The sequence below is a fragment of the Equus quagga genome, chromosome 3 (genome assembly GCF_021613505.1).
Source record: "Equus quagga isolate Etosha38 chromosome 3, UCLA_HA_Equagga_1.0, whole genome shotgun sequence".
Lineage (NCBI taxonomy): Eukaryota > Metazoa > Chordata > Mammalia > Perissodactyla > Equidae > Equus > Equus quagga.
This window is the reverse complement of record NC_060269.1, coordinates 40620833-40638320: the sequence shown is the minus strand read 5'-3', so window position 1 is coordinate 40638320 and position 17488 is coordinate 40620833. Positions and strand designations below refer to the sequence as shown.

Here is a 17488-nt window from a genome sequence, read left to right as displayed (position 1 = left end):
ACTACTCTAGGGACCTCAGGTCAACAGTTCAGAAAGAAAAACAGAAGTAAAACCAACAAGTCACTCAAGTAACAATTAGTAAAAGTTCATTGTGCACACACCAAGAAGACAGCGTGCAAACCAGGAGCACACAAACCAAACCATGGAATGAGGCTCAGAGGTATGTTAGAAAGCAGCCTATACAGCGTGGAGTCAGTGGCTGTTTATTCTTCCTGGGGATTGGTTACAATATTAGCATTTTCTTAAATGAAAGAGAATTGGACAGTGGTTACCTTGTACCAATTTTGGGGAACAATTTAAGTTTCACTTATGATTTTCAGAGGTATGAGGGGGAAGTGACCCAGGTCAAGGTGGCCTCACTCATCTTGCAAAATAAGCTAAATTAAGTTTTGCTGGTATGACTGAACCGGTTTTGTCCGCTCAGTGAATGTTCAAGTCTGGTCTTGGTTTGCATTTGATTTTAACATTCATGTAAGTGAAATCATAGAGTACTCGCCCTTTCGTGCCCACTGGCTTGTTTCACTTAGCAGAATGTTTTCTTGGTACATCCATGTTGTGGCGTGTACCAGAATTTCCTTCGTTTTTGAGGCTGAATTAAATCCCATTGTACGTATATACCACATTTTGTTTATCCATTCAACCATTAATGGACATTTGTTTCCACCTTTGGGCTATTGTGAATAGCATTGCTATAAACATGGGCGTGCAAATTATTTGTTCAAGCCTTGCTCTCAATTCTTTTGGGTAGTTACCTAGAACCTAAGTTATTTTTCCCCCTTGTTCAATATTGGGGCATAAGGTCTGCTTCAGCCAAATCAAAATTCTAACTTAGCAGTCTCAGGCATTTCTAGAGTCCACACGTGCTTGGAGGAGCTCCTTGCAGAAGGCAGTCCCGGATTTACAGGCCACTTGCCCTCCACGTCCCAGGCCCCCAGACAACCATGGCAAAGAGAAATGAACTCAAAGGAGGCAAACCCAGTGCTCCACTCAAAAATCTCTCCTTGTGAATTTCCAATAAAGACAAAACAAAACGTAAAAATAAGACATTTTTATTAAAAGTTAAAACTGTTCTCAAAGTTTACACATGCAAATAGATAATTCCACCAACATACGGATTTCTAAAATCACTGACAAGCAGATACAAACCAGCTTGGGAAAAGATGCAGCAGCTACCTGACCCCCTGAATACTCACATGTGGAGTAAGCCGGCCCCCTCAGAGGGAAACGGACCAGAATGTCCCAGCTGCTGTCGCTGCCCCCAGTGATGGGCATGATGGAGGGGAGGGAACACCCTCGCCACACTGAGCAAGCAGGACAGCGCTAGGTTCTCTGCTTCACCCCAGCAGCCATGACCACCAGAACTGGAAAGAGCTGTCCTCCACCCTAAAAGGGGTCTGTCCAGGCGAGTGGCCAGCTGCTCAGCTGGGCTTTCTGAGCCAGCAGTTCTCAATTGGCTGCAAATTCCAATCGATGGAGGACTCGACTCAAAATCCCAATGGCCTGAGCCCCGGGTCAATTAAATCAGAATCTCTGGGAATGTCACCTGATCAACTTTGTTTTTTGCAAGTTCCCTGGGGGGATGCTGATGCCCAAGGAAAGGAGAACCACGGCAGCCCATGGCTTTCTCCACTCTTTCCTTCCTGGAAGGCTCCCTTGTTCTGATTTAAAACATTTGGCATGTCTGACACACTTTTTGAATTACGAAGTTAGGACACATGGATGCTTGGTTTCTATCACTGATTTGCGATGCGTTAAAAAAAAAATAGAGCACCCAGATTTCATTAAAAAAATTTATTTTCATATAAAAGTGCCAAAATATCCACCAATGTCGTAATCTATCGCAACAACCAGTTTACGCTAGTAATTGAAACACAAGCCTCTTTATTCACATTGTTTAAAAATCAAATTCTTTTCACACGTTCCCACAGTAACTCGAGTCTCTAGACAGCGGGAAATTGGCGTTCCTGTTTGCTGTGGTAGTCCATATGTCCAGGTTCATATAGGCACGGAACGGGTTAAACCCTGGGTAGTACTCCTTGCACATGACCGCCTGGTTTTCAAGGTGAGTCGAATGTTCTGTGGTGGGATTCATGGGGCAGCAATTTTCATACACATCACTCTGCGGGGCCCAGATAGAACCAAAGAGTCCAGACATTGGAGACAAGCTTCGGGTACTTGTGAGGTAGGGCTAAAGTGTAAACGAGGAAAAAAAGAAAAAAAGAAGTGTTTAAAAAAAATAAAGAGGCCTTAGAAAGAGAATGTCAAAGTTGACTATCTACCAGTGGATACCACAATGGGAGCAATCCAAGATGGAAATTACTAAACTATTCTCAACCATCCGGGTTGCTTTAACTCCACTTTTCTCAAACAGAGGGTTGTGAAATTCCCATCAAACTGGAAGAATTTATTTCAATCCAAGGAAGGACCCACAGGTCAAATGCCTTCGATCTGTTAAAAAAAAAAGTATGGTATGCATGTGAAAGGGGGAAGGCGCCCGGCTTTTAAGCAGGGAAGTGTGCTCACAGGCAGGAAGCCCTGAGGTCCCATTCCTGAGCACTGAGCGACCTTCCTGGGACTTTCACTTCATGTCTTCTCACAGAGGAAAAGGTCAGCAGGGCCACACAAACACAGCTGTGTGACAGAGGGCTTGCTGGCCCACAGTCAGTGCTATCCATAAACCATCCCTCCTCGGTAGTTTGGGGTGTCTTTTTCATTGGGGGCGGCCAGACTGTCAATGCCTGCAAGTCCCCACCCGTCTGAGTATGTGTTAGGGTCCTTCAGGGGGTGGCCAGCGCAGGCTTCTGTGATCTACAGCAAACAAGCCAGGCCTTCACTGATTTGAACCCAAGTGTAAAGCGAAAGTGGGACCAGGATTCAAGAAGCACCAGAGAGAACTCAGAGCCGCCCCAAAGTCACAGCAGAGGATGACGGCACTGACCGGATTGCTGATGAGCCCGGCGTGTCCCCAGGCAGTCGGCACGTTGGGTGGGGTGTTCCAGGTAGACTGAGAGTTGTGATCAATAAAGTCTGTCTGTACTTCTGCAGGACAGGGGAAGCCATTGTGGTAATTCATGTTTTCTATGACAAATGGGAGACATCAACATGGGTAAACATTTTTGTGAAGAGAATGGAATACTCACTCAGGCAAAAAAGCTTTCAAGGCCTCTTTATATTGAAAACGTAAAGACAGACATAAAACAATTACTCCATATGGACCAGGAGGGCCATTTCACTGTCGTTCTCAAGGTGAAAAGTGTTTGTCAGACACATGACCTGGAGGCCCTCAGTGCGGAAGGTCTTCCTCGGGGCTTGATTTTCTGTATTTGATAATTTGATAGGACTCTTTCTAATACACAGAACACACTAAAATACTACTACATTACCATAGTAGTAAATACCACTATAGATTTGAATACTGTCAAGATTCTTATCAGTATTTAAATTTTTCTTTTATTATCTGTCATGCCAACGTCAGTCATCTGTACATATACCATACGGACTGATAAAAGCAACAGGATTATCAGGCAGTTCCTAAGGTACCAGTAGGAAGATGATAAACACAAGCCTCACAAGCACAGGAAGAAAGTTACCACAGCACCCCCTTGTGGTTAGCATAGAGCAACACATACGTCAAAATACAAATAAGTATATAACACCTAATATATCGCTTCTCCCTTCCCTAAAAAGGCAGCTCTGGTATGAGAAATCACGATCAGATTGCAATGTATACTAAGAACATTTGCCAGCTTATCAGGGAAATCTCATTTCTCTTATTGTTTATTACTACAGATGCTTCAGCCCAAGCATCTAGAATTTTCCAGTTTCCCCTCCAAGCTCCTTTCCTTCCTTCTGCAGCACCACCCAGGAGCAGAAGAGTCAGGACATGCTGAGGAACAAGCAAGTAAATGTTTCCATTTTGCATGGGATTTTCCTGCCTAAAAAGAATAGCCAACAACTAAAGCCCCAGCCTCCCAAAGGCTAATCCACAATGCTCGGTCCACATAAATTCAAATGACCCAGTTCTACCTGATTTGAAGGACTAAATGGATTAGGGCTGTTTGTAGAAGCCCGCAGACACCAGCTTTGGAGGGCTTTTAGAGGCCATAGCTGGCAGGCAGGCACAGCCGGACTCACACGGAGGAGTTAGCAGGCTCCTGTGAGATCATCCTCGAAGGTGCTCACTTTATGTTACAGGCAAGCTACTCTGCAGTCAGTGCCTTCCTTATGTCCACACAAGTCCACTGCTGACACTTTCTGAGGATAAAAGAATGGCATTGGGACTGTTCAAACAGCTTTTACCTTCTGGAAAGGCATTGTAATCGTTCAATTCCAGCGGACAGTACACACTGGGAAACTGGCCTTCGCAAGTTGCACTCCAGTCAATGAAACTGCTACAAAAGACAAGAGATCTAGTTTCAGAATCAGGATGTCAGGAGAGCAAGTAAAGAAAGAGGAAAACAATCTTCCTGCCCAGCATCCACCTCACTGCTAATTCCTCGATGTTGGAAAATAAAAGATGTGCTTTCTCAAGTCCCAGAACCAAAGACTTACAAACGAAATGCTCATCACCAAGGACATCCTATTGCAGGACAGATGGCTCAGACCAGGAACATGCTTCCTCTATAAACAGGCTTGTTAAGTCTAACCAGAGGCAGAATCCAGGACCCTGGCTCTATTAGCCCTCTGGAGGACCAAGCGGACACCGTGAAGGGCCTCAGTACACACCTGAAGGGTTTACAGATGTTTCGCATTAAAATGTCCACCTTTCCCTCAGAGCAAGGCCAGCTTTCGTCTTAGTAAATCACAACTATAAAGACTAGGATTAGGATTAGTACCGATAGGTACTATGATCACTCATACGGGATCCTTATCTTAGAAATAAGAAAGTAAACACTGCTGTAATGAGCAGAGACAAGAAAAAAACAAAAAGAAACTTGCGATGGATTTTGTGATTTAACACAGATATTAACATTTTCTCAAGGTTTCATAATTGAACGACATATTAATACCCAAAAGCAAATTTAAGAAACTGCCATCGTGTAACTATTTTTCAATACTCACACTACTTGATCTTTTAAAATGTTAGCCGTGTTCAAGATTAATACCACAAAAACATGGAAATCTTCGCTCTACTAGAGGGCAGGAATTACTAGTGGTTGTTTCTTCAAATTTGCCTCTATTAATAGATCATCTTTTCAACTTAAAAAAGGAAAGTAATGACCTGGTCACCAACTATATTACTTCTATCTCCTTTCAAGTTTCTCTCAAGGCCTGGTTTGTTATGTTCCAAGACATCACAACGCAACTCCAAAAAGGCAGATGGAAACACCCAGCTGAGGTATGCTGGGGAAGGAAGTCTGGCCCTGGGTTTTGCAAGGTCTGCCTAACAGACTGAACTCAAGTCCCCACTGCAAGCCCTCAGGCGGAGCAAGGCAGCCATCAGAGAGGAGGCCCGTACCTGTTATGGACCGGGGCTGGCCCCTGCATCACACCAGGAACGCTGCTCTCCAGAGCGCAGTTGAAGCTGCTCGTCACACACACTGGCTGGGTGGGCCACAGGTCTCCGGGTGGGTAAAGACCTAAGGAAGAGAACAGGGCCTCTCAGTGCACCTTCCTCCCCGCTCAGCCGCATCCCGCCCTTCCTACAGGACCCAGCTCAACGTCTCTTCCCTCCCATGTCATCCCCACGTGCTGACCACTCTGCCTTCCCCGACCCCTGCCAGGATATTCTTTCAGGGTATAAAGCAGAAATAGAGCATATTGTTTGACCTTTACTTGAGACAGGGCACAACCGTCTCCTGACCTGGGTTACAAGATACCTGTAATGAGTCAACAAGCGTTTGAGGGCCTACTGTTGGCAAAGCCCCACTATAGATACCAATGACACAGCAGCGATACATTCAAGTGAGCAGAGACGAACAACAAACAAAGGAAGTAAGAAGCTGCAAAAACGGTGACATTACAGGCCCTGGGATAAGACACAAGGATTCCATGGCAGTGAGAGGGACAACCACCTCAGCACCTGGGGAGAGAACACCGCAGACCCCAGGGAGGCATGGGGCACGGAGTGACATGGATGATCCTAGTGTTTCAGAGGTGCCCTGCGGCCCTCCTCAGGAAGGGAAACGTCCCCGTAAGACTCTCCCAAACTGTGCGAGTGCCTTCAATCTGACCGACGACTGCGTCTGCCAACACCTGCCATGCGGTTCTGAACTCAACGGGATCACCTTCCCCTTAACCTTTCCAGGCGATGGCTGAGCTCCTGCACCTCCCACGCAGAACACCTGCCAGCACCTCTGGTTGTCCCCACCTTCACTGCCAAGCTGTCGCTCAGTCATTTGTGGGATGGATGGATGGACGGATGCCACTGGCTGGTGGCATGGATTAACGGGACAGGCGGGGCCATATGCACGCAGACAGTGCCTTCACCCAGAAAGACTAAACCCAACTATTCGAATTGAACTGGGAACCCAATGATTTACCAGCCAGCCAGGTAAACACTGGAGACACTGCCAACCTGTGCCCCCTGACTGAGGCAGGTCCTACTTGAAAGGAGTTCAACAATTGTAAACAACAGGGCAGCATGTGCACCCTAGGACTGTACTTTCTGTGTGAGAGCCTGGCGGTAACCTGCCCCCTCCTGTGAACCCAGAGACTTGCACCTCAGGGGTAGTCAGAAGAGACCCCCAAGTGTTTAAAGAAACACTACCAATAGATCACGTAGCTTTCACATGACTGTGGAGACGTCTGAAAGATGAGGCTACCCTTGGTTAGTCTGGGGAGCTTCCTAGAAGGATAACCTGTGTTCACGTACCTCTTACGGGCAGTAATCACTAGGAGGGAGCCATCCAATTAGAAAAGCTGGTATGAAATTTGTCTGCTGAAATTAGCTAAGGTGATCAAAGACACCACCTTGGCCCTGGAAGGCATTCAGGTCAGCTTCAATTCACTGGCCAGGGTTCTTGTGGATGAAAAACTGCCAGAGACCTCCTCCTGCAGGCCGAAGCGCCGTCTATGCCTCACTAACACACCCTGCGGTACCTGGAGTAGCGCCTCTGACCAAGGGGAGAGGTCAACACAGAAAGGTGAGGGGAAAGCCACCTGGCCTTGGTAGCTTATGAGACTTGTTCAACTGGTTAGTTCTGGAACTCTGTGGGGAAGGGTTGAGGTCAATACTGCAGAGAGCAGTACTCTGTTGAGAGTAGCCATAATTAAATGCTATGCAAGTCAAATTAATGAATGCAGTCCCACCTTCTGTCATTCAGATTAATCAAGAACCACTTACAGAGTGCTAACCCAAGTGAGAAGTAATGATGGCCTGGACCAGGGTAATGAGGGTGGAGATGGGGGGAAGTTATCAGATTCTGAATACATATGGAAAGTATGAAGAAGGCCAACAGGGTAAGACAGCAGCTCACACGTAGGGGCAAGAAAAAAACGTCAAGGACGACACCTAGACTTTTGGCCTGAGCAACAAGACAGACTGGATGGGAGGATGGTAAGAGCAGCAGGTCTGAAGGAGAGGATCAACCACTGGGTTTGGGACACCTGTTGCACCCCAGGTAAAGATGTCAAGGGGCCGTTGGCTACAAGATACTGGAGTTCAGGAGAGAGGCCCAGGCTGAAGATGCAAACGTGGGAGTGTCAGGGTGAAGATAAGACTTAAGCTTCGCAGGTGGGTGAGACCACCAATGGGGTGTGCAGAGACCAGCACAAGGCCTGACTTCGTGAGCACAGCACTCCGGCAGTGTGAGAGGTGGGGAAGGGGGAGGAACTGAACTGGGAACCCTAAGGTTTACCAGCCGGACTGAATGACTAAGGTTGGAAACACGTCAACGTGGAGACCAAAGCCTGAGAACTGAGCGTGGGACTTCATGATGTGGAAGTCGCTGGTGTCCCTGCAGATACTGTGTCAGGGGAGTGGTGCACCACAGCCAGGTTACAGCAGTTCCATGGGAGGACAGGAGAAAAGGAATATTAATCAGCAGGCACCGAGAACTCTTCTAAGGAGTTTTCCCAGAGAGGAGCAGAGAAGTGGCTAGACAAGTCAAGAGAGAGGGTTTGGCTATTGTTGGTTTGTTTTTGTTTTTGTTTTGCTGAGGAAGATGTGCCCTGAGCTAACATCTATGCCAATCTTCCTCTATTTTTGTATGTGGGTCCCCATTATAGCACGGCCACTGACAGATGAGGAGTGTAGGTTCACATATGGGAACTGAACCCCAACCACCAAAGTGGAGCATGCCAAACTTAACCACTAGGCCACCACGGCTGGTCCTACTGTTGGTTTTTCAAAGATGGGAAGTATTACAGTGTATTTGTATGCCGATGGGAATGACTCATTAGAGAAAAACTGACGATAGAAATGTGCTGACACAATGTCCTTGGAAAGGACAGTAGCACTGACAATTCAACAGGTTGCAACAGGAGGGGAACAGAGACGGTGGTGGCAGGTAGATGGGGCAGTGGGAACTGTGTGAAGCTTCTCTCATTCCCAGTAAAATAGGAAGCGAGATCAACCATGAGAATGAGGCAGAGGGCGCTGGAAGTGTGGGCAGAGAGGAGAGTGGGAGGACGAAGGGACCAGAGAAATGCAGCAGCTGGGCCCACGTGAAGCTAGTGCTCATGAACTCAGAGAATGGCCGGTCAGCGTGTGTGCGTGTGCGCTGTTCTCCAGCCTCACTCATCTGCACAGGAATAGGCAGAGAAGCTGGAGAATTGGGCAAAACCATGACTGTGGTTTTTTGAGGTGAATGCAGGAAAGGGAGAGGAGGAAGGAAGTGATGGTAACAATGGATCAGGAAATTGAAGCGGAGGAAGCAAGCAAGCATGTATACACAAGGGGGGGACAGTCAAAAGGGGATGGCCCAATGCTTTGTGGACAGGAATTGTGAACAAGATCTATTTCTCTGGTGACTGAGGACCCAACCACTGCCATCTCTATTGTTCTGTCACCTCAGACTGGGAAAGGTGAACTGAACACGGTGGTAGACCCCTGGAAAGGGGCCGTGTGCTGTACCAGGCCAAGAGCACCTGAGCCTCAGCTACAAGGAGGGAGCTCAGCGTCAATGCAGAGGGGGCAGCCAAAGTCAGAGGCCCCCGTGACGCTGGTCCAGAGGGCAGGTGGCTTCCTAATGCAGGAAAAGTGACATGGCTTGGGAAAGAGGGCACCAAGGAAAGGGCCCTGCCCCACCCAAGCTGCTTATCTTCTCAAGCTCACCGGCCAGCAATGTAACACAGAACACCTGGCTGGTGTCTCCAGCAGGAGTAACGAGCCTCACCTTTATCTCCCTCCACACCTGCGGGCCCGGCAGGGATGCTGGGGCAGGGAGCTTCTGCATACTGTGGGAGGCTATTCACCGCTCTGTGGGGAAATCGAGAAAACAAGCATCGGTTGATTTTCTCTACAAGCAAATACTGAATTTGTATAACCAAGTCTGATTGAGTTTTTGCATGAATTCTTCCCCCAAGAAACATATAGATACTAGAGACATAAAGACACACAACCAGGAAAGGGTTGTGGAATATAAAATTCCCAAGATTCAGCAAAGTCTTCCTTTAATAAACAACAAAACAACTTGTAACTAAGGTAACCAAGGTCATCTGTGCTTTCAGATCTGCCTGCCAGCAGCTGGCAACCATTCTTGATCCTGCGTTTACTTTCTACCCCTAACAAAACAGCTCCTATAGGGCTCTCCTCGTCCCCTGGCTGGGTTTCCTTCCTCATAAACTCACCAATTTAAGTTTAATCACATTGTCCTGTCCTTTCCCAGCACAGCTGGTGCCTAAGAAACCTAACTACATTTCTCTCCCTGAAACCGTCTCTTTCTTGTGCACCCTCCTCCCGTCTCACTCACTAAAAGATCCTAGTTTATTTTGTCCGATCATCACACAGCAATCACCACACAGAGGAACTGTAAACGTGTGAGTGTCCAGCAGATTCTCGCAAAATTTTCTAAATCATCAATGCTCAGTTTTATTTCAAGTCCTAGCAATGGGCAGATGATTCCCATCCTCAGAATAACTTGTTCCTTCTTTCTGTTTTCAGGAATGATGTGTTTTCTAACATGGCTGGGTCCCCGAGGGCACCAGCGAGACCAGAGACACTCCGTATGAACCAGGTTTACTTGGAAAGATCCTGCTTTCTGAACTGTTAGGAAAACCAGATTTTACTTTCTGGCATCCTTAAAAAGTCTGCATATTTGAACCTGTAGAACCAAGTACAGAGAAAAGACACTGATAGAAAAAGCGGTCCATAAAACATTGTAAAAAACGGGAAACGGAAAACTTACGTGGGATTGCAGATGTTATGGGAAAGATTCACGGAGATGGGAGTTTCTGAAGGAAAGGCATTTTGTGAAACGTGGTCTCCTGCACAAAAACAAAAAAATTATCATAAGGTTTTACAAGCATAATTCAACCGTGTACATTCTGTATTAAAATGCAGACTAACAGCATTAACCCCTAGTGGAGTGACTTGAAACTGATACTCACACATTCAGCAATTTAATTTTTAAAAGGCCTTTTATAATTATCTTTTCAGTGACAACTTAACATTTACATTTATGAATTTTGGATTAACGTTTTAATGATGGAGAGAAAAGGTGGAAAATATTACCATTATGTAACTTGTTAATAGAGACTTCTGATAAAAGAAATTTAACTATCTAAATAGACACCCCCCCCAGTTTATAAAAGTAATATATGTTCATGAGAGGAAATCTATAAAAATAAACAGAAGTTTAAAGAAGAAAAACATGTCACCTGCAATTATACTATCATTATGAACATTTAGGTATACTTCCTTACACCATCTCTTTTAGGTATATGTCTGTGTTGAAAATTGGGATCATCTTTCATTTACACTTTGTCTTTTTGGTCTTTTACATCATTAACTCTATTGTGGACATTTTCCTGATACTACGAAACCTTCAAACACAACTTAAAGACTGCACACTGTGCCAGTGTACAGCAAGGCCATTAATAGTTTTCATCCTTCTTGTTCTGTTGGCCTTTCCCCACAAGCTAAAGCTTCCCTTCTGTTTTTTGTTAACGTTAAAGTACTGATCTTTTAAAAATCTCACGTTAGCATCATCAGGCAAACTCTGTGTTCAGTGGTGGACGGAGCTGTGCTTGGTGTACGCTGTGGAAACCAAGCTACCTCTGGGCAAGAAAACCACTCCTGTTCACAAACAAAATGCCACATGCCCACCTTCATCGAATTCCATTCTCAACGGGGGCAATACTGTCCCCATGAGGGGGAGAACTGGTTTGCTTTCTGGGAATTGAGAATATCTTATCATTTATGTGCAGTCAGGCATCGCATTTTCGTCAATGACGGACCACACGTATGACAGGGGTCCCATAAGATTAGTACCATATAACCTGGGTGTGTGGGACGCCACGCCCTCTAGGTGTGTGTAACTATACTCTATGATGTTTGCACAACGAAAACACCACCTAACAACTCATTTCTCAGAACGTATCCCTGCCGTTAAGCAATGCGTGACTGTGTAAGGCACAGTCCACAGCAATAAACAGATCTGCGGTGTACAGCAGTGATATTGAAATTTTATGGGGGTCATTAGGCAAACAATGTCTAAACGATGCCTAAGGGAGAGACTGATAATGAAGAAATGGCTGAGAAACATGGATTGCAATCACACGTGGGCGCTCTGTCTCGGTTTTTATGGTTATTAATGCCCTGGTCTCTCAAAGACCTTCTTGTACAGGGATCGTTGTCAGGAGGAGAGAGAAAAGAGGGGAAGCCGAGAGGCTGCTGAAGGGAATTCTCTGCTGCTCACGAGCTCACACGGAGCGGCCTGCAAGGAGGCGGGAGATGCAGTGGGGAGAGCACTGGGCTGTGGGGAAGGAGACACGGACTCAGGCTGAGCCACACTGAGCCAACTGTGGTGGAACAAGCCACACAACGCCTCTGAGCCCCGGTCCGCACATCTCTGATGGGCACAGAGACGCTGCCCTGCCCTCTCACGGCCCTGCAGGCACAGCATGAGCGAGCCTGACAAATGCACAGCGTCACAAACGTGAATTTCTCAATCTCACCGCCTTGTCCTTACACGAAGGTGAAATGTTTACCATGTTAAATACAACAGTGAAAAGGAACAAATTACATCTTTATGTAGACATGGAGCTATAAAAAAGAACAGTGAGTGGAAAAAGCAAGATGAAGAATGCTATATTAAAGTATGATTTCCTTTATGTAAGTTAAAGACAAAAATTCTGTATTTTGTTGATTGATATGTGATGGATGTACATGTAAAATACAACATGGACTAAAAGAATACACGCCAAGTTCATGACAATGGACAGTCTCTCTCTCAAGGAGTGAAAAGTGGAACAGACTATAAAGTATTGTTTCTTAAAAGAAAAAACGGAGGGAAAATATGACAAAATTAAGAGTTGTGAATTTTGCGTGATAGAAGTACAAATGCTTCCTTGACCTTTCCTGTATCTTTAAATTCCTCAAAAGTAAGGGAAGGCCAATGTTCATTAGCAGTGTCATTCACAATAGCCAAAAGGTGGAAACAACTGAAGTGTCCGTCAACGTATGAATGGATAAACAAAATGTGGTATAGACATATAATGGATTATTACTCAGCCTTAAAAAGAAATCCTGATGTGTTACAACATGGATGAACCTTGAAAACATCATACGAAGTGAAATAAGCCAGTCACAGAAGGACAAATATTTTGTGATTCCACTTATCTCAGACACTAGTGTAGTCAGATTCACAGGCAGAAAGTAAAAGTAAAACAGAGATTGCCAGGGGCTAAGGGAGGGGAAGGGAGAATTAGTGTTTAATGGGTACAGAGTTTGGGATGACAAAAAAATTCTGGAGATGGATAGTGGTGGTGTTTGCACAATACGAATGTAATCGATGTCACTGAACTGTACACCTAAATATGGTTAAAACAGGGGCCGGTCTAGTGGTGCAGTGGTTAAGTTTGCATGCTCTGCTTGGGCAGCCTGGGGTAACAAGTTTGGATCCTGGGCACAGACCCAGCACCACTTATCAAGCCACACTGTTGCCACATCCCACATAAAACAGAGGAAGATTGGCATAGATGTTAGCTCAGGGCCAATCTTCCTCAGTAAAAAAAAAAAAAAAAAAAGGTTGAACTAGTAAATTTTGTGTTATGTATATTTTACTAAAATAAAAAAATGTTCAAGTAAAAAATTTATGTGGAAGCTCTCTGAACTATTTCAAAGATAGATGCTAAAAACAATAATAATAATAACAACGATGATGGAGTGGAAAGAGGAGGGAGAAAGGAAGAAAGAAAAAGAAAATGGATAAATCCAAAGCAAAGCAAATACTCAAATCCACAGTCGCATCTGTGCTCCAGGCGTCGGAAGGCAGATGTAGATCCTGTAACTGGGTATGGTGGGAGGGCAGGAAGGAAGGCCACGGTTTATTCCCGGGACTCACCGGCTGGCAGGAAGTGCGGAGGGCCCCCTGCGGGCTTCTTGTCTCCGTCGGAGCTGCTCGTGCTGCTCCAGCTGCCCCAGCTGCCTCGGCTGGCACGCACGCTGCCCGAGGAGCTGCCACAGTCCGAGCTGGAATCTGAGCAAGACTTCTCCACACACTTCTTCCCAGGCTTCTGGCAGTAACCCTCTGCAGGAAAGAAGAGAGCAGAGCTGAGCCAGGCAGAGAAGTCAGGTTCCACTTAATTTTCAACTTGATGCCATTTCTAACAAAAGGAGGGGAAATTACGAAGAAGGTGAGACTGAACTTCAGGGCTGCTGCCTCTGCTCATCGAGCGAGAAGAAAGAAATCAACTGAAACTAAGGATGGGACCTTAAGAGACAGTGAGAGGTGAGCTTTGTCATCCTCCACCACTCTGCCGATGGGATGGGCAATTAAAACTGTTTGGGGCTAACACAGTCAATACCAATGATAAACTGGATCTAAAAATAGTTGAAATAACAAATATTTCTCTCAAGAAAACTGAGGCTACTCTATTGGACTGGAGATTTGTAGGCAATTCTCCCCCCTCCTTTAAGATATCCACTAAGAGCTTCAAAGTATTATTTATGTCTAGGTGGGAAGAACCTCCAAGAAGACTAAGTAACACACGTGTCAAGGGAATGGACAAGTGGATGGAGATAGAAATCTGTTGATCCTCTGAGCCTGTGTGCACCGACATGAGCATGTGTGAAGGAACATGGGTGTCACCTGGAAGGATTACAACTCCCCCCACTCTGAACCCTATGTGTGCTGCCACCTTCAGAGGCCCTTTACCCTCCCGCTGTCCTCCGCCCTACCCTGGACCTAGCATCGGGTGCCCTTGGCCTCGCACTCCCTGGGCCACTGCCAGCAGTCCTTGGGTGGGGCAGCAGCCTGGCTCAGGCGTGTGAGAACAGCCACTCTTCTCCCCTGCCTCTTTCCTACTCCCCTCTTTCACTGAGGGAGTCCTCCTGGAGCATGCATCCACTGTTCCTTCAGCAATCTGCAGGTGGACAGCTGAGAACGACCAGATTCTGGGCAGGGGGGAGGTAGGAACAGCAACACCAGAGGCCTGCCCAGGCTCAGGAGAACCTCAACTTTCTAGTGTCATCCCAACAGCTTTCCATTTGGGCTTCGGTAAGCTAGGCTGTCTGTGAAGTGACTCTCTCATCAAGATGCCATTTCTCTCACGCTGCATACTTCCTGGAGGAAACAAAGATTCCACCAGAAGCACCCGTCACAGCTCATTATGGTTACACACCTGCCTCTCGCTGTGCAGCAGGTACGCTGCCTCCAGTGCCAGCATCTGTCTTGCACATTTCCTCAGGGGTTTCCTGGATACACCAGTTTCTCACATCCATGTCACTGCTCAGCTCAGACCTTTCAAATTCACTGCACACAAGCTTTAATTCACTCTGTTCAGAAGGCCTGGAAGAGCCACAAAAAAATCACACCCACATTTTATCATGCATACGTACACACGTGCTTTCCAGGAGACTTATGAGAGGTGAAAATATGAACCTGGGACAACTTGAGAGCTCTTCTCTTGGGTCTGATGGGGGGAAGATGAATAGTAAGGGAGGGATGTCAAAAAGAAAAAGATTTTGCCATTTTAGAACCATAAGGAAGTCGGAGCTCATTTAACCTCTTTTCAAATTTTACAGTGAGAGGAATAAAACTCCACAAGGTTAAATGAGTCACTCAAGGTCAACTTGTAAGTGGGAGGTCCAGGACCAGAAGCCACGACTCTTGGCCTGTCTTCCTTGGTTTCAGTGTCAAATATGATTCTCCACAGGTGAACCAGCTCCTCGGTGTCTAGGGGAAGGTATGGAGCGTTAGTTGAAATCTTTTCTTATTCATTCATTTAGCAAACATTTGTTGAATGACTACCATGTGCCGCGGACTGTTAGGAAAGGTACAGCATCTACAAACAGGAGTAAATTCTTCCCCCACGGAGGTCACAGCCCAATAATAATACCTCTCTAGCTACATGGAGAACCCATTGAGGGAAGAACTGTAATATGACTTTGTAAATGGCAACACAGAGACATGTGGAGAATGCTGTGGGGATACCTAGATGATTACTTCACACAGTCCGATTTCAGTACCTCACGGTAGGTTTGTAGGATGACAGGTAAGAGCAACAAAGACAGAGGGAACCAATGGGTTCACAGGCTTCTGACCGCTCAAGGTAAAGAGTGTATAGACAGAACCGAGAGCCAGGCAAACAGACAATCTAACAACCACTACCTATTTAAGCATCATTTTCTCAAAACATTCTGATTAGCTGCAAGTTATTTTTTAACACCTTGATTTGTTTCTTCAGCAACGTCAGAAAAAATGTCTGCTTTTAAAAATATATCTTAACATTTAATTGCTGAAATTCCACTCTAACTTTATATCTTTCTGTATGTTCATATCAGGAAAATATAATACCTTAAAGGGACCACATAAAGCAATCACATTTTTATGAAAATACGTGTAAAAGAATACAAGGTGTGGCTTTCCTTTCTACAGGATACTGCATTGCAGCTTTCAAATAATTTAGCCTAAATAAGAATAATTGCCAATCAATCATTAGTATTTAGTATTAACAATAATCTAATCATGGGTGTACTTCTTTTTTTCATATTTGCATTTTGCTGAGTGCCAGGGACAGAACTAGAGTGTGGAGACAGCCTGGAGTCGCCTGACCGGTTTCCAGCAGAGTGCACAGGAGGACTGCTGGGGAGCGTGTTACAGGCTGACTCCCAGGGTCCAGCTCCCGTTGCAGCTGCTCCAGGGGCCTGGGGACAAACGCTGTAAGCACCACCATGCTGCTTCCCTTCCAACAACAAGCAGAACCTCAGCAAGGTGGACCCCTTCCCCATGCAGATTTGGAGCTGCTAGAGAACAAGTGGACAGAAACACATTTAAATACCTAGCTGAGCTCACAAGACAGAGAAATCGCCCATGCCAGAACTCAAAAGAAGAAACAGCCAGCCTGGTGAGGATGGAGGGCTTCCTCAGGGGGGACAGAGGCTTTAAAAAGCTCACTCAAGGACAGGACTCAGGGAGCTGGGACTGAGTCTCCTAAATAAAACTGGGGCCCTGGAGCGGGGTGTCATCAGTGCAAGGCACACCTGAACGCTCCATCCACAGAAGCAGGGAGGAAAAGGCAGGGGAGAGCGTCTCTGCTGCAGGCCCTCTGCAAGCGCGTGCCTGTGTGTGTGTGTGTGTCAGAAATCAAAAATGAAAACTCAGAGATACACCAGTGGGTGGATTTGGAGTCAGAAGGTACACACTGCTGACCTGGTGAAAAAAATTCTCAAGCTGCAGAATCTACATAAAATGAGATTGAGAGAGAGATGTCTGGAAACCCAGAAATATGGGATTCCCAGATAAACATTGTTCAGCTCCTTCACTTTACAGATAAGAAAATGAAAGCTCAGGGTGATTAAGTGTCTTGAGGAAGCAAGGTTTCCAAAGGACAGTGCCAAACTGCCCGGGTTCTGATCTGCCCCTGCTGCCTGCCAGGTCCGGGGCTTGAAAGCAAACCCACGATCTCTGGGCACGTCACCTCCTGCAGCCCTAAGAAACTACCTTCTGCAGGACTGAACCCAGGGTGTTATGCGTGGTGACTGTTCTTCACGATCAGGACCCCAGGTAGCCCAGATGGGTCAGGGTCAAGCTGGGAACAGGATGCCTGCTGCGCCCAGGGGTTTTCTGGATTACCTGCTCCACAAACGCTCCTGCATTCCACGGAGGGATGGAGGGACGGAGGGATGGAGAGAATGTCTTACACTTTTCCCTAAAACCTCCCCTCGCTTTTAGCATTTTATAAAGTAAAATTTAAAAAATTTGTCCACCTTAGGTTTTTTTTTTTTAAAGACTGGCACCTGAGCTAACAACTGTTGCCAATCTTTTTTTTTTTTCCTTTTTCTCCCCAAATCCCCCCAGTACATAGTTGCATATTTTAGTTGTGGGTCCTTCTAGCTGTGGCATGTGGGATGCCGCCTCAGCATGGCCTGATGAGCGGCGCC

The 17488-nt window shown here is 46.1% G+C and overlaps 1 protein-coding gene across 1 annotated transcript in view; it reads right to left on the bottom strand.

Moving 5' to 3' along the window:
* Window positions 1-1864: 1864 nt before the first annotated feature.
* The window catches only part of TMEM131L (transmembrane 131 like), a 150495-nt gene continuing 134871 nt past the window's right edge, over window positions 1865-17488 (bottom strand). The window contains exons 28-35 of the mRNA XM_046656334.1: window positions 14728-14894; window positions 13449-13634; window positions 10290-10368; window positions 9279-9361; window positions 5459-5579; window positions 4300-4391; window positions 2939-3078; window positions 1865-2188 (exon numbers count right to left, since the gene is read on the bottom strand). Of these exons, the coding sequence (XP_046512290.1) occupies window positions 1913-2188; window positions 2939-3078; window positions 4300-4391; window positions 5459-5579; window positions 9279-9361; window positions 10290-10368; window positions 13449-13634; window positions 14728-14894 (1144 nt within the window). The 3' untranslated portion in view covers window positions 1865-1912. The remainder of the gene's footprint in view (window positions 2189-2938; window positions 3079-4299; window positions 4392-5458; window positions 5580-9278; window positions 9362-10289; window positions 10369-13448; window positions 13635-14727; window positions 14895-17488) is intronic.